The 20,658-nt window shown below is 48.2% G+C and overlaps 1 protein-coding gene across 1 annotated transcript in view; it reads left to right on the forward strand.

The window, feature by feature from the left end:
• The window catches only part of PODXL2 (podocalyxin like 2), a 39,725-nt gene that overhangs the window by 10,558 nt on the left and 8,509 nt on the right, over window positions 1–20,658 (forward strand). Inside the window, exons 2-4 of the mRNA XM_048858331.2 lie at window positions 3,616–3,909; window positions 14,932–15,848; window positions 17,365–17,439. Of these exons, the coding sequence (XP_048714288.1) occupies window positions 3,616–3,909; window positions 14,932–15,848; window positions 17,365–17,439 (1,286 nt within the window). The remainder of the gene's footprint in view (window positions 1–3,615; window positions 3,910–14,931; window positions 15,849–17,364; window positions 17,440–20,658) is intronic.

A 20,658-nucleotide genomic window follows, 5' to 3' on the forward strand; every position in this document is an offset into this window, starting at 1 on the left:
TACATCCTTCATGCCTCAGATTCCCTGTAAGTAAATGGGCATAATACTTAACCATGTCCCAAAGCTCTAGTGATGATTAATTAACTAGATGGTTGTGAAGTGCTTGGAATATGACCATCACTATAGATGGGCTTAGTCTGTATTTAAAAGTATGAAAGAGAAACTGACAAGGTCCCATGTTGGATATGTTCTTCTACCCTAAATCTGAGAGCATCTCGGTCCCTGTGTACCGTGCTGCTACGAAAGCTTTGTTCCATGTAGGTATAGTGCAGGGGTGGCCGACCTGTGGCTCTGGAGCCCCATGCGGCTCTTCAGAAGTTAATACGCGGCTCCTTGTCTAGGCACCGACTCTGGGGCTGGAGCTACAGGCACCAACTTTCCAGTGTGCTGGGGGGTGCTCACAGCTCAACCCCTGGCTCTGTCACAGGCCCTGCCCCCATTCCACCCCTTCCCGCTCCCTCCCCTGATCCTGGTCTCCCCCAGAGCTTCCTACATGCCATGAAACAGCTTGTCGGGAGGTGCAGGGAGGGAGGGGGAGGTGCTGAATGGTGGGGCTGCCAGTAGGCAGGAGGCACTGAGAGGGGAACTGATGGGGGGCTGCCGATATATTACTGTGGCTCTTTGGCAATGTACACTGGTAAATTTTGGCTCCTTCTCAGGCTCAGGTTGGTCACCCCTGGTATAGTGAATGGCAGTTAACTCTCCACTCTCCAGGTGTTTCAAAATAGAAGGGTCGCTCACTCAGTTATGGGGAAGAGCCCCTTGCCTCTGTTCCTGTAGGGAAGAGCTGAGCTTCTGTAGAGGGCTGTCGCAGTGAGCAAGAGAGCTGTATAAGGCTCATGTGAGTGAGCTGAATTACATGTGTAACTTGCCCCTGTACAACAAACTATGTTCCTAGGAGGGAGATAATGGAGAGAGAGAGAGAGAGAGAGAGAGAGAGAGAGTCCTGGGGTGAAATCCTGGCCCCACTGAAGTCAATGGAAAAACTCCCATAGACTTCAGTGGAGCCAGGATTTTACCCTGAGTGTTTAAAATTCTGCCTTCTCTCCAGGAAGGGTGTTTAACAAGAATTCAGTGTTTGTGATCCATTTCAGCCTGCAAGGCAGGACATCCCCTTATTATTTATTTATTTAGTAATTGACCACAGTGTGCCATAGGCCCTACAGACAAATGAAACAGCTATGTTCCCTTCCCTTAATACCTCCCAGTCTAATGGTGGTTACAGCACAGCAGATGATACAAGCAGTCGGGGTGGGGAAAAGGAGGGCCAGGGTTACAATCATAAGGTCATGCAGTTACTTTGGCTTGCTGTATACATCTCCTGGGGGATCCACCAGAATAGGTGTACACACATGCAGAGGATGTGTGTCTCTCACCCCCACCCCCACAGAGTAAATAATGACTGGTATCTTTTCTAACGTGTTGTGATGAAGGTATTTATCTCGTATTCAGAGTACTGGGTGCTTCCTAGCCTGGTTAGGAGATGCCACTGACACCGAGTCCCTTCAGGACAAATGGATTGTTATGGTTCCAGAACTGCAGATTTATATCTGAACGAAGATGCTTCTGTGCTTAGGCAGTAGGGCACACTTTGGTGGGGCTGGGCAGTACGTGAACGTGCATTAACGCAACTGTTCCCTCCAGAGGGTGGCTTAGCAGGGTAAGCCCCAGGTCGGTAATGTCTAGACCAGAGGTTGGCAAACTACGGCCCGTAGGCCACATCCGGCCTGCGGGACTGACCTGCCCAGTCCTTGAGCTCCCGGCCGGGGAGGCTGTCTCCCCTCCCCCGCAGCTACACTGCCGCGCGGGGAGCGCTCTGGGTGGTGGGGCTGCGTGCTCCTGCAGGGCAGCACGCCAGCGCGTCTGGCTCCGGCTGGGCAGCGTGACTGCCAGACATGCCGCTCTGAGCGGCATGGTAAGGGGGCTGGTGCAGGGGGTTCCAGGGAACAGTCAGGGGACAGGGAGCAGGGGGCGGAGGTTCTGGGGGGGTGATCAGGGGACAGGGAGCAGGGGGTGGTTGGATGGGGCAGAGGTTCGGGGGGGGCGGTCAGGGGACGGGGAATGGGGGGGGGGTTGGATAAGCGTGGGAGTCCTGGGGCCTGTCAGGAGGCGGGGGTGTGGATAGGGGTTGGGGCAGTCAGGGAGCAGGGGGGGTTGGATAGGGGGTGGGGGTCCCAGGATGGGGTGGTCAGGGGACAAAGAGCAGGGGGGGTTAGATGGGTCAGAGGTTCTGAGGGGGGCAGTCAGGGGTCGGGAAGTGGGAGGGGGCGGATATGGGGTGGGGTCCAGGCTGTTTGGGGAGGCACAGCCTTCCTTACCCGGCCCTCCATACAGTTTTGCAACCCCAATGTGGCCCTCGGGCCAAAAAGTTTGCCCACCCCGGTCTAGAACCACAGGTTCAACGCTGGCTGGGTCAACTCAGCCATTCATCCTTCTCATACATAACTGAGTTTTGTGCAGTTTAGGGAAGATCTTAAAACTAAGTGTCAGTCTCTGTAGCATGCACCAAGATGCCCTGGCCTAAGTTGGAGCCTTTGGATAAAATGTTACCTTCCCATCCCTCCCGCTGTGCAAAGTGCTGATGCAGTCTGCCCTAGAGGTGGTGCATTTCAGAGGTGCTGTCTGTGTGCAGCATGGGAAGCCCTTTGAGATAGAGGGTCCTATAGGGATGTAACATACGGTGGTATTATTTAGAAAATGGGTGGGACTGCGGAAGCAATCTAGCTTGTTATGTTTCCAGCCTATCTAGGTTATCAGACAACCACCACATGGGGCTCTGAACTTGATGGCTGCATCAGCCTCTCTTCGGATCCATTGGCCCAAGACAAACAGCATTGCATTTTTATCCCTTCTACTCTGCTTATTTGTCATTTAGCATAAATCTGACTTAAAACGAATATAGAAAAATCAAACACACAATCTTCCAGAACACGAGCCTTCTTATGGGTTCAGAATTTTGAATGTCGCCATTGTAATCATGCAGTGTAGTTGTAGCCATGTTGGTCCCAGGATATTGGAGAGACAAGGTGGGCGAGGTAATATCTGTTATTGGACCAATGTCTGTTGGTGAAAGAGACAAGCTTTTGAGCCACACAGAGTCTTCTTCGGGTCCACTGCAATCAGGCAGCTTTGGCCCCAGCCACATTGCGTCTAATAAATTCAGTGGGGCCAGATCCTCAGCAGGAGTAGATCGGCCTAGTTCCCTTGAAGTCCATGGAGCTGTGCTGGGGTAAGTGCCTGGGGCACCACTGACCTCAGCAGAACGACACTGCTTTACGCCAGCTGAGTCTGGAGGTGAACTTGTTGTGTCTGTGTAGCTTCTTGTGTATATTTCTTAAACAGCCATGATTGTTTTTGTCCTAAGCTAACAGTGCCCTCAACCTGAGGAGGGTAGGGGGTTATTTCAGAGAGTGCGACAGGAAGCTAGATGGGCTGATCTGGTTTGACAGGAGGCAGGTTACTGGGTTATATGGTCTTGTTGGTCTGACCCAGTACAGCTGTGCCTGGAGCAATGGAACCCGTGGCCAACTCAAAACGCGTGTGTCTCATTTCATCAGTTCCCACTCCTGTCTCTCACTCTGTTATTCTGACATGGGTCTCCCTGTCACTGCGCAGGGACCTTGTGCATCTGCCTTGTTTCATCAGAGGAGCCCACCACTGAGGGTCTCACCTCAACCTCCTTGGTGGAGTTTACAATGATGTCCCATCTGGAGCTACTGGATTCCCGTGAGCAAAGCAACCTGGAAGCTACGGAGCCTGACCCTGTCCTCAGTGCCCTGCATGCCTCCGCGGGATCAGGCTTTGCCAGTGAGGAGAATGAGGAGTCCAAGATCCTACAGCCCCCCCAGTACTTCTGGGAAGACGGGGGAGATCTCAATGATTCCAGCCTGGATCTGGGACCAGCAACAGGTAGGTTATTTTTATCCCTTTCTTTCCTTTCTTCCTCTGGGGGAGACTCTGTTCCCTTGCCCTGACATAATTCTTGCTAAGAGGAGCTGGGATTAAACATCAACTCTGTTATCTCACTTCAGTGTCTGATGTGTCCCTAGGGAACCCTGGGCCTGGGTGAATATTAAAAACCAAGGTATGGCTGGATCATTATTCACAAGCTAAGGAAAGAATCACCTTTATCTCTGTCTCTTGCTTGCCTCATCCTCCCCCTCTCTGTCTCTGTCCTCTTATTCTCCCTTCAATCGCCTTTCTCTCTTTTCCCTTGCTACTGTGAACTAAACTAAGTGCAATCTAGTCCTCTGAGCATAAGCCTTGAGTAATCCAGGCAGGGCCTGGGTTTGAGTCCCAGCTGAACTCACTAGGCCCAATTCTAAGCCTTGACTTCAGTAGTAGTTTGGCCAGAGAATGGCCAATAGGATCTGGCTGGCTGTGTCCTTTCAAGTGAGTCAACCAACTTACTTGGGCAGCCTGTCAGGCTAGCTAGAAAACTGGGACAAAAAGTAAGGACTCTCTCACTGTAACTGGGTGCCATATCTGAGCTGAACTTCCTCTGGAGAAGGTAATATACACAGTCTCTCCCACTTTCCCCCATACAAGACCCACTGGAACCCACTGCTCTGCCTGGGCTGAGCCTCCCCTGGAGAACATAAATCTATACATGCCACCCGCTTCCTTCCAGGCCCACTGGAACCCACTGCTGCATCCAAGCTGAACTTCCTCTATGTTGACATTACAAAAATCAAGTTGAAACTAACCTGCCTGTGTTTGTCTATATAAATAGGGCTCTTGCTTTAACCCCCTCCTCAATCTCCCTGAGCTCCTTAGCAGAAGACGACTTAACTTTTGAGACGCCCACTGGGAGAGGGACGGGATAGGGAAGGGGCGTGTTTTGCAGGCTTTCCTATAGCTTATGAGATTATCCCACATGATTCTGCTCTAAATTCCAGGCTTGGCATGTTTAAATACAGTGCAGGAGACTGACCTTCAGCCCGATCCCTTCTGCCCCCCGCCACATCCTGTGTCTTCATCTCTTTCTCAGTAGGCACTTTCCTGGCTTGATTGAGGTCCGGAATTAGAAAGCTGCAGTCTTTTAGTCTTCTCTTTGCACTGATTCCTCTGACCTTAGAAAGGCCTGCACTCCACCTGGGATGAGGGCTGAGCAAGCAGCAGCAGCAATCTAATTTACAGGGGTACAACACATTTTTGCGAGGATGCACAAATGTTCATGCCCTTGCATGCACTGTACTAGCCTGTATGCGTCTTGGGGCATGGCTGTCATTGATTGTCTCAGGACTGGAAATCATCATTCTCACTAACTGTGCTCTGTACATATCCTAGTCACACTCATGGTGACACACACACACAGAGTCACAGGCATGCCTACACATCACTCATTGTACATGCACACTCCCCCTCTGACACTCACATGGATCATGCAGATGCTCCTCACACACTTGTGCTCATGGTGAGATACACAAAAGCTTACACTCCCCCCCATCTCTTGTATGTTCAGCCCCCAGCCTCACATGTATAGAGAACACACTTCGTCGTCATTCAGAAGCACTTTCACACATGTGTAAGCACACACAATAGCTTCACGCTCCTATTGGCTTGTACATCTAGCCAAAGAATCTTAGCCCCTCATCACACTTGCACATTAACAGCAATAAACACAGAGCACCAAAACCAGCCTCATCCCATGCACACACTCGTCATTCAGAGCACACCTGCCTCTTCCCACGCTCGCACAGAGTCTCTCACATGCTCTCTCTTTGCTCTCCTTTACACACACATGTCCTTATCGACTCACCACCAAACAGCTGCAGTACTTCTGAGGGCTGGCCTTCTGCCAGCCAATGCTCTGTGCAGCTCACATCTCAGAACCTCAGTTAATACAACTCCTTGAATTATTCAGCAGCTTGGGAGCTGATTTCTATTTAAAATTTAATTAGAAACCTGGTGTGTGTCATTTGATAATAAAGGATATAGTAATAGCATCCCTAAACAGGGAAGCTTTCCCCAATCACACTTGGCCTACAAGTGTGTGATATACATGCCACATGTGTGATGGAAATGCCATGTGATTCCCTATGGAACTGTGTAACCAGTTGCATTTATTATGTTACTTCTAACATACCAACCCATGAGTGATGGATTGTTGTTGTTTTTTATACCAACCTGCCAGAGAAATGTTTCTTTCATTCACCAAATGTAACATTTCCTCCCAAAATTACAGTGGAGTAAGGCCCAGGATGGGAAAATTCAGTTCTGGTCTGCGGTCCAGTATCAATCAAGGCTAGAAATGGGTCAGTGATACCATTAGAAAGGAATGATTCCCAGCTTTGTAACAGGACACATAACATTTGCTTCTTTCACTGTAAAGTGTAAAGGTATTGGGCCTCAAAATCACAGTCTGATGGAGGCTAGATTTGTAGAGATTTCAAAGCTGTGTTCATTTTTTCCCTCTCCCTCTGAAGTCTGTAGAGTTGGACTCAGCTCAGCCTTTGTGTGGCTTTGCAGATGGAGGGATGCAAAATGTAATCCCAACACATTTCTTTGTAATGTTCTCAAACTTTCCTAAAATATGTGTGCTTTTTGTGGCAAACACATGACATTTAGAGAACACCTGGTACTCATTTGGGATGGCTGGCATTACTCAGCTTGTGGCTTTGTCTCTCCTGGGTAACACGCTCCTGCTGATAAAATCTTTATGCCACACCACAGTGTATTTACATTGGCTTCAGTGGGTCCCTGCCTGAGTAAGGACCTCAGGATTTGTCTCATACTGTCTTGGATTTTTATCCATGCTCCTCCTCCAACTCTTGCCATGAATGTGCATTGAAATGCACTGTCCTCCACACTAGCTCATTGCCACCTCCTGTATCTTTTATATATGCACATCCCTTGCCCATCAGTTAATGTATCTTGTAGAGTCAAATACTGAGTAAGGGGGCTTGGCACAGGGGTTTCTGTGGTCGACATGGTGGGGGTTGGAATGCTTTTTCCTTAGGACAAGGAGCGGCAGATGAATTGCTGTACAGCTATGAGTGCAGCAATTGCACAGGAGGCTTTGACTGGCAGATTTATGTATGTGTGGACCCACTAGGTGTGCCCGTAACTCTGCCTTGCCCTGCTTTCAAAACCCCCTCCCATTCAAAACCCATTTGCATTGAGGCAAATGGCCTGCAGAGCACAGGGGGGTGGAGGAGGGGGAAAGATTTCTCTGCATCCAGCCTTCCTGCACAGTGGAGCAACATCCATGTCCTTGCCTGTTGGGCAGTGCGTGAGATGGGGTTTAGGATTTACACCATGGCAGCAGCCCTGTAGTGGCTGGAGTCTCAGACCACAGCACCAAAGCCATCACCCCTTTAGCCTTTGCTTAGTGAGTTGGCCGGTATTCTGGGGAGCACAGAGGGTGTCTGGGGGCTAGTGCAGGGTCATGGATCAGTGTGAAGGTATTTCATTGCTTGTTCTTGTGTGTGTGGGAGCCAGCGCTAATTATCTGGCTTAGTTTGAAAACCCCACAGAGGATGAGCAGAAAAAAGTAAAGGGAATTTGTAATATACCAGTGCCTCACTAAGGAATGGGGAATATTTCAATGCAGGGTGCTTGGAGACTGAGTCCAGGGTTTTCTGCTTCTCCCAAATGCAGAATGAGTCTCTTCTAGTTCTTCCTGCTGGAATGGTGGCTGTCAATTGTCTCCAAGGCATGAATAAATGATTCTGAATGTCTTGGGAAGCATTGGGGTCTTCCTATGATATTAGGGTGACTGATATGTATATGCAGTATAACATATAGCACCCCAGCCAGAGGATGAGTACACCCAAGACCTGAAGTTATTGGCACTTCGGTCACTGACTTCAATGAGAACAGGATCTGGCCTGTGAAGTTTAAAACTCCTCCTCGAGGATGATGTGCTTGGCATTTTTCTCTGTCTTTGTTTCTGAATGCAGCTGATACCCTGGCCCAGGGAAGAAGAAGACAGTGCTGTGCGTGAGAGTCACATTACAGGGCTGACCAAGGACCAGAGCAGAGACTTGGAGGCAGATCACCACTGGGGTGGATTACTTAAGGAGAGCAGATGTTAACAAACAAGGAGGGACCAGTGGAGGAAGAGTCAGGGCAGGGCTGGTGCTCAATACAGGAAAGTAGACGAGGGAGGAGGTGCTCCTGTAATGTTGGAGCTCCCTTCTCGATGTCAGCAGCAAAGCTCTGTGTGTAACACAGCATTGATTTGCTCCTTTCCTTCTAGGCACAAGCTCCTGTTGTAAGCCTGGGAAGGGGAATGAACTGTGCTGTGTTCCACATGGCATGTGCATATATGACAATTTCCTGTAAAGTCCTGGACAAACCCAATTGAACTAAGGTTAAGTGTTTTATGAGTTCATTGCATTAAAAATGCAAATGTTTCCATATTATTGTGGGATTGTGTGTAATGTCTCAAGGGTGGAGGCAAGACTAGTGTAAACCCTAGGAAGTGTTATGATCTTCAAAGGACTCTTTTAAACAATGTGCCAGATAAGAATGAACTTTTATTTGAGTGTGTTTCCTACGACATACTTGGGAGGAGAGGAAGGCAAATTCCTACCTCTGGACCCAACCTTTTGAAGCTATACCCTGGGGAGAAATCCATTGTCTGCTCATCATCTGTTCTCAGGGTCCCAAGATCAAAGAACCCAACTGTATGAAGAAGTAACTCACAGATGCATGGGTGTACTTGTTCTGTTCAAAAGGTGTTATGAACTTGTAACCACAGAAAAACCCCTGGGTGGGGTTTGAGGGACTGACCACCTCCTAGAGCCCATCTTGGAGTTGGGGGGTGACCTCTGGTAAGCTTATTAGTATCCATGTAGGTTATTTTATTGTTTTAATATGTAATGCTTTTACCTTATGAATAAATGTGCTTGCTTAGAAAGGGCTGTGTGGTACCTTCTAAATGTGGGCAATTTATTGCCTCTGAGGAGAAAGCAAAGCAGGCCTGCTTAGGGAGTCTGACTTGCAGGGGAACGCACAGTATCACAGGGAACAGTGCTGCTTGGAAAAACTGTGATCAGGAGGGAGAGATGCAGGTCTCTGCCCAAGAGAGGTGATGGCAGAGAAGCTGGAAGCCTAGAGTGGGTGCCCTTGCTCGACCATAGAGAGGAGTGTTGGCGCAGTTGCTCTGAATTATGACAGCATGTTGCAGACTAAAGGACCTGGAGGCATGGCCTCCCTCCCCAGCTGTCCTCAACTGCCTCCTGGTCACCACCATTGGTCTGGTTAATGCTAGGTGACCTGGTATCCCCAAAGCTAATGAGGAAACCAGAAGTTTTTCAAATTGTCATTTGAGTTTGACTTTTTCATTTATCCTTTGCAGTAAAATTAGATTGAGTGACTCGGGCAGGGACGTGTGCCTGCAGCAGGGCCCCAAATGACCTCCATCCCCTCCTGTTTCCTCCTAATGCATTGCATCTCCATGGCAAGCAATGGGGTTTCCTCACTAACTTAAAAGAAAGAAGAATGGGGTCTGCTTTAAAAAAAAATGGCTTCAGCTCCATCCCTGGTGTAACCCCACTAACCTGTCTTTATTGACACCAGTAGAGTTGCACTGGGCCATATCCATCCCTGGTGTGTCTGCCTGGATCACAAATCAATATTATTCTTTTAGGCTCAATCAGAATCAGTCCCACTGCCCTTCCTGTTGATTTTTTTCCCAGTGGTGGGTAGTGTAGGCCTCTAAAATCCTCCACTTACCCCATCTGTTCCTTCCCTGCCAAGACTTCACGTTGGGCCAACCCAAGCTTCGGCTCAGGGACAGCTCTGTGCTCCCTGGCTGCCGAGAGTCTGTTCCGAGAAGGGTCACTTAACGTGTTAGCGGACGTTAAACCAGGATGTAAACAAGCGGCATCCCAGAGCTGAGTGCAGACAGGGGGCTGCTCAGTGCTAAGCCTCTTACATATGGTCTTTACCAGGTGCTTCATTGCATTAATGTCTTGGCTGAAGATGGGATTAAGAACTGTAGATTTGCTGTCAGTCTGGAAAGGGAGGTGGCTCATTTCAATGGGCCTGGAGGGAAGCCGTGGGGTTAGCTGTGGCAGAGGGCCATTAATGCACTCAGAAGAAAGGGGGTTCTTAATAGAAGGGCAATGAGGTGGGAGAGACTTTAATTCACTGGTTGTTTAGTTGGAATTTATAATTGTAATACAGTATCCAGCCCGTCTCTCCTGTTACCCCAGCATCTTCTCTCTCTAGGAATGGCCTCTGTTAAACAGGGAATAAGTGGGAAATTAAAAAGGGTTTTTTGAAGTGCCACATGCCACTGTAATGAACCACAACCACATGTATAAAGACTTGATGTTCCTCAGCAATGATCAAAACTGGGACCCTTAAGCAGGGAAGATTCCTCTGTCAAGGGTGGGAGCCAGCTAGGAAAATGGGGTAGAGAAAACTTGTGTTTTGAATTTTGGTAATAAACCAGACTCCTTTCCTGTAATGGAAAAGCATTCACACCAAGTACATACACAAGAGAAATGCCAAAAAGAGGACAGGTGTTTGGAAATGGGGTCACCCTTTCTAGCGTACTCAGGGCTCCCCAGCCAGCAAGCCAGAATCTTTAGCCAGGTTCTCTGAATACTAACCTGATCCTGAACAAGTGATGTACGGTGCAGTATGTTAACGTTGTATTGTAACGTTGCCCTAGTAAAAAGTTTCAGCAAAATAAACCAAACTCCTAAGAGGGGAGAGTGACTGAGAAAGCACCTGCTGTGTGAAGCTTTATTAACTGGGGAAGAAGGTGAAATGGAGGCAGCAGCAGGGCCCCAAGCCAGACTGGGTAAGCCCTGCTACCTGGAGATGTTAGCATCCTCCAACTGGAGTTGCAGACCTCTCCACATGCTGTCCTCTTGTACCATTCTCCTCTGGGATACAGCTGGGGGTCCCATGCCTTTTTGTGTTGCTCACCCTGCTGTGCTGCTCTATTGTCTCTTAAATCTTCTTTACTGGTACATGTAGTAGATCCTTCCACGAGGAAAAACTCACCTTTGAACATGGCCGTATGTACCCAGGTATGATCTAATCTACCACCGACTTCAGTGGAATGCCCATAGAGTAGAGCAGCACGGTCGGTAGAATGAAGATCTAGCTGTGAAGGGGTTAATGATGAGACTGTAGCTTGCTCACTTTTGACCTCTTCTCTTCCCCTCTCTCTTGCATCCTTCTATTCCATAATAGGTCTCCACTTCCCTGTTGAAATATGATGCACTCATAAACCAGCCTGACGAATCTGGCATTGCAGCCAGCTACCTAATACCCATCCTGTTAACATAATACCCAGTACCTCCTTGCCAGGGTGAGTGCAAGTAACTTGAGTCAATCTGGACTTCATATTCAATGATGTAGGGTGACAGGATGCAGTTACTGTAGAAACCTCAGTAGTACTATGGTGGGGGCAGGGTCAGTCTAGCTGCTCGGCACACTGGGGAGGTGGACAAGATATCACCTGACTGTTTCTTTGCATCCAAGCTCTGTGACTCAGACTACAAGAAAAGGTGATCTTGGGGGCTCAGCTTGAGGTGTCTTACAGGGACCTGATGTTCAGAAGGTGCTGGACACCTGCCCTCTAAAAAATCAGACTCCTTTGAAGTGATTCAGGTGGGGACCTTAAAATCAGTAGTTGCTTTTGAAGATCTAGGTCTTGATGTACACTAACTAAAGAGGCTCAACCATTACTCCAGATCCCTGAACTCTGGAGGTGTCTGCATCCTGATTGGGATCTGGATTCTGCAAATATCTTTATAATGGGCAAAACCAGTGCCTGCCAGATCTGAAAACCCCTGAATTTAGGGACAATCCAAGGCCAGATCTGAATTTTGCCATGTGGGCCTCATCTGTAAAGTAACTGGTAGAACAGAGTTCTTTGCAGGATTTTAGGGACATTTAGGTTTTAATCCGAGCCGGGTTCTTGCTGGGCCAGACATGTAGTAGGACCCTGGGCTTAGCATGCAGGGAGGTGGTGCTAGTGGGCAGTGGAAACGTTAAATCGATTAGCACTGAGTCTGAGGACTCCTGCCTCTGCTTCCATCTCACTGACTCACTGCTGGAGAGAAGCAGCTCAGGTTTCAGTTGTAGGCTGCCCTGTAAACAGGAGCCTGCTGGGAGGTTGCAGGATCAGTTCTCTCTCAGCTTTGATCTCAGTGGTAAGACAGGAGGCTGCAATCCATCAGCTTCCCTGAGGGCTCACTCACCCTGAATGCTCTCTGTTCAGAGGAGAGCAAGCAGGCTGAATCAATCACTTGAGGGCTTTAACCCTCAGGGAATTGGCTAATTCCCAGGTGCTCTAATAGTTTAAGAAAAGGTCAGTTGCAAGCTTTCAAGGGAGGCTGATGTGCCAGGAGGGTTTCCAGCTGTTAGGGAGTAGTGCTCTTGCTTGCTACTTGGTCAGTCCCAACCCTGTGCAAGGAATCTGTCTGCTTTCCTGCTGTGTGTCTTCGTAGTCCAGTGTCCCATCTCTGACTGTGCCCAGTGCCTTACGCTTCAGGAGGAGGCCAGCCCTTCCCTTCTCACCCACAGTGCACCTGTGCAGGCGCGATTCCCACAGTTCTCAATGGGGCTACTGTATGGAATGCAAATACCAAGTGGTTCAATGGCAGCAGAAGCCTGAGAGCCTGGTGAGGTGCGCTAGTCCTCCCTGACCTAGTGCCCCCAATCCTATGGTCATTCCTGCCATTAACCAGCCTCTGGCTAGTGAGGTAGTGGCTGCTGCATATCTTCAGACAGGCGGATGACGACAGGGCAATTAGCTTCAAATGAGGGCACTTGGAAAGGCTGGTTCCAGACTGCAGCCAGAGAGAGGTTTTCTTTTTGCCTGGGCATTAGCTCACTGCTCTTGCAGCCACCTTGGATGACAGAGCATACACCTCTTTGCTAGCCAAAGAGCGGTGGTGGGGAGCCCTTCAGGTAGCAACCATCTCCTCTGGCCCTTGGAACTCTTGAGACTATTGATCCTGTTTCAGGGGTTTTAGAGCATGTTTGCTAGTGAAGAGGCACTTGCCTAGTAGCATGGATTTATGTCATATGCCCTTCAGAGCTCGGATTGAGCCTAAGAGCTCCAGTGGCCCAAGTGACAATAGATCCCGGTGCCTCATTTGGGGCCAGAGGTGGGAGAGGCCCCATGGGAGCCCAGTTAACAGCACCCTGGAGGAGCCTGACAGGATCTGGTTTCACTTTGAAGGAAGTCATCAGGAGAAAGTCACCAGCTCCCTGTCACAGTGGGGAGAGTGGGCACTGAGCCATCACAGGCATATAAAGAGCCTTAGGGAGAGCTGGGGGCTGATTTTAATATAAAGTTACTGATGTGGGAGATCCATATAAATCAACCACCAGGGAAGGAATTGGTCTGTGACACCTTTGTGGTCACTGTTAGGGGCGAAAGGATCAACTTGCTTCCTGCTTTGGGAGTATTGGGGGTGAGACTGATGAGTTGCTTGGGCATCACAGAGAGCTTTACCTGCTATGGAGTATCCAAGCGACTCTTGCTGACAACACACTCTCCCCCCTGAACTGAGCTCTAGATGCAGCAGCAGTAAACGGCGGTTTGGGGACGGTTGTCATTCGGAGGCTCCTCTCATGGACGCACACTGTAAGGCATCCAGACGGCTGCCTCCCACCGTGCTTAATGAAGCATCCACTTTGGCAGCCAGGCAAGAACACGGGCTTGGGGATGTCGGACAATCACTTATTTATTTATGAAGAATAACCACAGCCCAAGGAGGTGGGAGGGCCTGTGTTTTCTGGCCGCAGCGAGACTGCTTTCTGGCTCCCAGCATGAACCGCGCTAGGCGTGGGGGAAATAGGGCTTATTCAGAAGGGGGGCCCAGTGCTCAGCAGCATTGTTATTGGCAGCTTCTTGATAAGGATGGAGAGATCGATTCATCCCGGGTGGGTCTCCATTGGCATCAGGGATGAGTGTGGCTGGAGGGTGTGGCCTGTCAGTTGTCAGGAGCTGATCTTGCTGCTACTGTGTCAGTCCAAGACATCTCATAGATCCTTGCTGGGCTTCCAAGAGGGGCCACCGACTGGTCTGATTTTCCTGCTGTGAGGCCAAGTGCTCCCTCACCCTGATATTCCTGATTTTACTGCTGGATTCCCCTCAAAACACCACACAGGCTGGCCTACCAGAACAGCGCCATGCTGCAGTTAGTGAGCCTTCGGTTGGGGATGTGTGGCTTTAGCTCAGTCCCTGTCTCTGTCCTTTATTCCCTATGGCTAACCAGCTTCTTCAATAACCTGGTGGTTTGGGAACCCAGGAACCATCTGTGAGGTGATTTTATGCTCTGAGGTGCTTTCCTGACCCAGAGTCTGCTCTCAGTGACATCCAAGTCAATCCAGATTTCAGTGGTGTTACCTGTGTGTAACTGAGAGCGGAATCAGGCCTATCATTTTGTTGTTCCTTTCCCCCTAAATCTCTATAATTTCCACCTTAGTTTGGTAGTGGCTAAATGGCGGTACAGTCTGGTATCTGTTTGAGGGCCCCCATATTAAATGAATTGCAGGATCTCAGCCTAGTTCCTAGTGCATGCAAACCCACCTCATGAACACCGCCAACAGAACTGGCACTGATTGGCCCCTGGGTTGGCAGGCTCAGCGGAGAGGCCTGGTACAGAAGGGGCTGTGAAGTCTGAACCCCTCTGTCGTCCCTCGAAGGGTTCCTCCAGGCCGGGGTCGTGAATGCATAGGTAGCTTGCACTGCTGTTGCCCAAGCTGCATCTGCCAATCACATTCTTCTCACTAACATATGAACTTAACTCTATTAAATGAACCCATTTCTCTCTTTGGTGGCAAACACCAGGACACTCTCACAGGGCCTCCGACCTCCGTCATCTGTGTCCCTAAATAGATAGACCCTGGGCTCGTTCCCTCCTCCCTGCTTTCATCCCCCAGTCTTTCAGTGTTCATGATAATTCGTGATAGACTCCTAACTGAAGTGTCTTGGATTTGTTTTAGACTACAGTTTTCCAATCACCTCTCATAAGGCCCTGCCCAACGGAAACAGGACGCAGGTTAAAGACAACTGGGAAACTGCTCCCCTTCAGCTGTCATCGGATTCCATGGAGCCTGACCCACATACGCCTTTCTCCGGTGCTCTGGAGGAAGAGGAAGGGCTGCTCCCCATAAACAAGTCTAAGGGAGGGCAACAGAGCAGCCAGACTCGCTGGCCAAAGGACATGTCTTCAGAAGCGGCTGGCCAGGAGGACTCCTTGTTCTCCCTCCTGATCTCCACAGCCTCCAGCAGACTGGGCGTTGTGACTGAGGCAGCTGTAGAAAGGCAAGAGGAGGCCTCTGTTCCTGAGCACACTTCTTCGGGCTTTGACCTAGGGAGCAGCATGGGGCCGAGTCTGCTGCCTGTGTCCTCCATCCTGTCGGTCACCACTGCAGGATCCCAAGGTGTCGCAGAGCATGCCATCGAGGTGACTTCAGGAAATATTGGGGCTACAGTGGTAGCTGGAGTGGAGCTAGCAGGGACCATGGCAACAGCAGAGTCCACACAGACCCTGGTGGGAGCTGGAGTGGCGCCCACAGAGCTCCCAGTGAGAGGGGAGCTCATTGAGCCCACAGTAGGAGAGGGAGGGGAGCAAGTGGGGCCCACAGTGCTAACTGGAATGGAGCAAACAGAGGAAGTTCCTGAGGTAACAGGTAGCCCCCAAGATCCCAAGATTGTTTCTGGTAGTGGTGGTGGCCCCCCAAATGCCAGCTCCTCAGCGGCTTCCTTGGATGGGTCTGACGAGCCAGCTGCAACCCCTTCTCGGAATGGCATGAAGCCGGCAACCGAGACCATGGCAGCAGGGCGGAGCTTTGTGCCACAGACCGGGGACGCCCACCTGGCTGTGCTGTCAACAGGACTGCCCTGGAACTCGGCACAGGTATCCCATGGTGGGAGGGAGGGGGACTCATTATGGAATATGTTTGGGTATTAACCCTTCCTCTCCTAGTGCTGTGTGGATATTAACTTATATTTACCTATCCCTGCTTTCAAATTCCCCATTGCCAGGCTGGTGGAAATAGTTGCTGGGACTTTTCCCATGACCCCACCAAAGGTTGTAGGGGATTGTTCCCTCTTTCATGGCACATTGTGGAGACACCTCAGGTACTGGGTGTGTGTGCGGGTCAATGCACCAAGAAACCCGCCCACACCGTTTTGCTTCTACCCTGCTGTCTGTGTGTATCTAACCAATGTGACCTTTGGGCAGAAAACAGCAGTGAAAGTGTTAAAAGCTAGCTCCTTTCAAGTCCAGCTATATTTCTTTAGGTTGCATTATTGGAAATGTAAGTGCATGAATAGCCCCAAACACCTCTGGGAGGTGCCTACGCCACCAGTACCTGCATCGCTACCCGTGCTGCAACTGTTGGTGTCCGGACAGATGCAGGACACATAGAGCAGGGCTGTGAGGATAGGATTGTGAGGTGCACAGATGCTATGGTAATAGAGGCCACCTAAGTGCCAAGATAGATGGGGGTGGAGGTTACAAGGTAGCAGTACAGTAAGATTGCAGGTGGTTGTGCAGTTGCAGGGTAGCTGTGCAGTGGCACCTGCTTTGAGATCTGTTGAGGCTTCTCCTGTGTTGCAAAAATTTTCTGTAAGGGCTGGATGGTGTAAGGAATGGATAAAGAGATCCAGAGCTTTTCACCACTAGCTCAGCCAATTTCAGGGCCACGCAGGCTGGTAGTGAGGGAGGTGACCAAGTCATCAGCATCGGATGGCTGTTGAACTGCACTTTAAGTCTCGTTTTGAAACAATAGGCAGCTGCTAGTAGTTCAGCTGAGGAGAAGGGCTCCATTTTGGCCTGCCTGCAGAGCTGCTTTGGATGGAGTCTCTGTTGTGATAATATGCAGGGCACCTAAACAGCGGATCCGGCTACCAGAGTGTCTAGCTCCATTTGGAAGATATAACGTAGTAAACAGGTGTCCATATCACACAAATAAGTCTGGCAGTGAGCTCTAATTGCCTGTCCCCTCCCCCATTCTTATTCTCAGTAAGGGTGCCAAGGACTGAATACACCATTAGATAGCCTCAAGACAGCAAGGCTGATGGGCATGGCAGCCTGTAGGGAGCTTACCCGGCCACTGATCGTATTGTCCCTGCTCTGTGGATTAACAGGGTACCGAAATCCACTAGCACTCAAATGAAAAAGAAGACATTTTTTTCTATGCATGTATGTCACAGCCTGAAGAATGGGACATGTCCTCCAGTATCCCGTCTTTGGAGAATCCCCTCCATACTGGAGAATATGCAGTTCCTCCAGAACTTTGCCAAGAGTTCAAATCCCCGCTCTCAGAGTACAATACAGCCCCTCAGTCGCTGTGCTTAAGCTTCTTGTGCCTTTTGCAGGAAACTGCATTCTCCTTCCAAACCCAGCTGTATGTATCTTGTCTTTTCAGGTGATCTGCAAGGACTGGAGTAACCTGGCAGGGAAAAACTACATCATTCTGAACATGTCTGATAACATCGACTGCGTAAGTCAAACACAAGAGACTTGAATAGAATGAGAGTAAATGGGAAATAGCTAGAATACTAACGTGGGGGCTGGCTCTGCTATACAGGGCAGCAAAATATTTGTTAGTGTGACTTATCGTAGGATTCATAGGACATTTTCTAGGGCCAGCACAAATCCTAGCATCAGCACTGCTGTCAAGAAACTGCAGCTCTTGTGTGTTGCATGCATCTCTGTGTGCATTTGCCATCCTCTTCTTTTTCTGGGTTAGCAGGCAAGATAGTGGAATCAAGATGATCCTAGGTTTAGGTATAAACCCAGTTTTTCATAGAATGATCTTCAATGGGCTTTTAAAAAGGTGTCTGCAAGTTCTGCATTTGTAGCCTTCACTTGTCCCTCTTGTCTCTCAGTCAACCTAACTAGAAATTTGTGTAGGGAGAGTGGGAGCCTTGACTGAGGCCATCCTCCATGGGTTATGATACTTGATACATGTTCAGCACACTTTCCATTGGAGGATCTCAAAGCACTTTACTTTTCAGAAATTCATGGGACACTTTAAAACTGAATTTTTTTAATTGACTGGTTTTTTAAATCCAATTTCCAGTAGAGTGCCCCCTTTAAGTACGAAGGAGTGCCTGAAATTAAAATACAAGTATTCCTTACATTTTATAGATTATTTTCTGCTATTTAGATGGGTCTCTTCAGTGAGTCAGTTTCTCTTTTGCTAACTGGCTAAATAAGAGAACAATGATATGTCCATTCAATAACATTTTGTGTATCATCAGTATAAATCTGAAATTAGCTTTTTGCGGTATTTCAGTTTTAGTGATCTTGAATGTTCATTGTAACTAGATTTGATATAATAGTTTCAGAGAGAAATGTGATGTTTTAAATTGACGGTGTTCCTTTTATTAATTGAATTAAGCCTCTCCACAGCCCAGTGTTGTTGATAAGCATTATCTCAGTTTTACAGCTGGGGAAACTAAGGCACAGAGCAGTGAAGTGACTTGCTTCAGGACACACAGTGAGCCAGTGGCAGAGCTGGGAGTAGATCTAAGATTCGCAATCCTGTGCTTTTAGCCACAAGCCCATCCATTCAGAAGGATAGAGATTGGGTTTATAATATTTAGCCCGTGGTCTGCATTTTCATTTTCCAGACTTTTTCAAATGCTAATGGTCACAACCCCCATGGGAAGACGGTTAGTATTATTCCCATTTTACAGATGGGAAAAGAGTTGGCAGCGAAAGTGTTTTGACCAGTGTCGGATCTGGACTTAGACCATAGTAATTGCTGGGTAGAAGTCCAGTGTTCAAACTACTAGGTCATATTTCTCTTTCACACTCATACCTTCTAAACCAGTATGCAGTACTGAGTTCTATGCTCACAGTGCAGTCACTGGGGAAGCAAGCACAGCATCTGTTCTTAGCTTAGCAATAGCTCCAATTCAGCCTGAAAGGTCAGAACCGATTTTACTGCAGGTAGGAACACTGCCTAAACACCAGGTTTGGGATCTTTAATTTCCACCTGGATGTTCCACCAGATGGGAAGGAGCCTTTTTGTTTTCCATCTCAGCTGCAGGACAGTACCTGAGGTAACACTGCATTCCCTAGTCATGCAGTGATGTGGCAAGATTGCGGTCTGATCCCAAGACCCAGACTTTTTTCCTCTCCTCACTTTTGGAGTATGATGTCTCTGCTCACGTTTCTCTGATGATTCTGCAAATAAAGACTCATTGTTTCCAGAGTAAATGGTTCATGCTGTCACTAAATCTTCTTTAAGTGCCTTTCCTCTTGTCCCCCTGCCTCCCCCTTATCTTGTTTGCTTTCTAGTGTCTGTTAACCAGAAGTGCTCTGCTAATCCAATACTCACCCATCAATCCCTGAAAGCTGCAGTTAATTGATGAACCCAAAGTCCCTCCTGTATCTCTGGTAAAAGGGCCCATTCACCTTTGGAACCTCCCACGGGCCATTTATCAAACCCTTGAAGACCAGTTATCAAGGGGACAGGGTCAGGTTGTCCTTTGTGATTTTTAAACTGATTTTTAAAATACATGATTACTTTAGAAATTTGAAACGGAATGTTTCTCTGATTAAATATTTTCTCCTCTTTGTGTATCTGTTTTTTTTTGTCATAGGTCCCTGCACAGGACTGAGCGTGGTTTTTTTGTTCTTGCAGGATTGCTTTTGAGCACTGATCTATGCACATGGGTCTTTTTAAAAAAGAGAAAATGACACCCCTGCAGAATTTGTTTCAGAAACAGTAAATATATAGAATGAATGATAGTTTTCTAAAGGGGTATAAGAAATATGTTCCTTTCAGTAAGCCTCCTGACATTAGCATTGCCCCTTCAAACAGAGAACTGTTTGTCCTTCATACCATTTTAAGTGCTTCTGTCACAACTAACATTTACAGTTCAGAATATCAGCGCTTAAAAATAAGCTTGTGATGGTTCATTTCCTATCCACCTCAGTCATCATCCCTCTCTCTCCCATTTCATCCGTGTACTACACAAGTGCAATTTTGCTGTATGTAATAGCTCTCATCTCTTTCTGTTGCCATTTGCAATCATTGAGATTTAACCATTGGAAGGAGATGAAAAGTGAAAGCAAAAGTGCAGGGGACTGGAGGTGTAATCCTTGGCTATTCCCTGCCAAATATAGATGCTGCTCTTGGGCAGGCAGGACTGGACTGTTTTTCTACTTGACTTCAAGTTTCAAAACAAATATTCCCAATAAGTGGTTTATGCTATCCTCAACCTTATTCAAAGGGACACCTGTCAACTTAAATATTTAACACAAATGTTTCCCTTCCCTGTGTTGTATTATTGTTTTATATGATTGAAACTGAAAGGATTTTTGTTGTTTACGTCAAACTCCCTCTTCCCCCGCCATCACAGTTGATGCAGTTTGTTTATTGTCTGTTGAACTTCATTTAGATTGGACAGTGCAAGTAGACAGGTTGGCTTCCACTGAGTGTATCAGTTTTGCTTTCTGGCTCCTGTACACTAGACGCATTCTGGGTTTTGTGTGGGTTTTCAGTGCGGCAGGAGATAGTATTTGCATTTTTAAGTGATTTATTGATTTATTTAAATTAGTTTAGAAAAAATCATGCAGATATTTCTGTTTGTTTTAAGGGCCCGATGTTATGATGTGCTGAGCGTCAACGGGCACCTCTCAGCACCTTGCAAGATTGGGCCCTAGGATTCTGTACCCCTTACCACAAACACGCTTTTACCAAGAT

The sequence above is a fragment of the Caretta caretta genome, chromosome 7 (genome assembly GCF_965140235.1).
Source record: "Caretta caretta isolate rCarCar2 chromosome 7, rCarCar1.hap1, whole genome shotgun sequence".
In the NCBI taxonomy this organism is placed as follows: Eukaryota; Metazoa; Chordata; order Testudines; family Cheloniidae; genus Caretta; species Caretta caretta.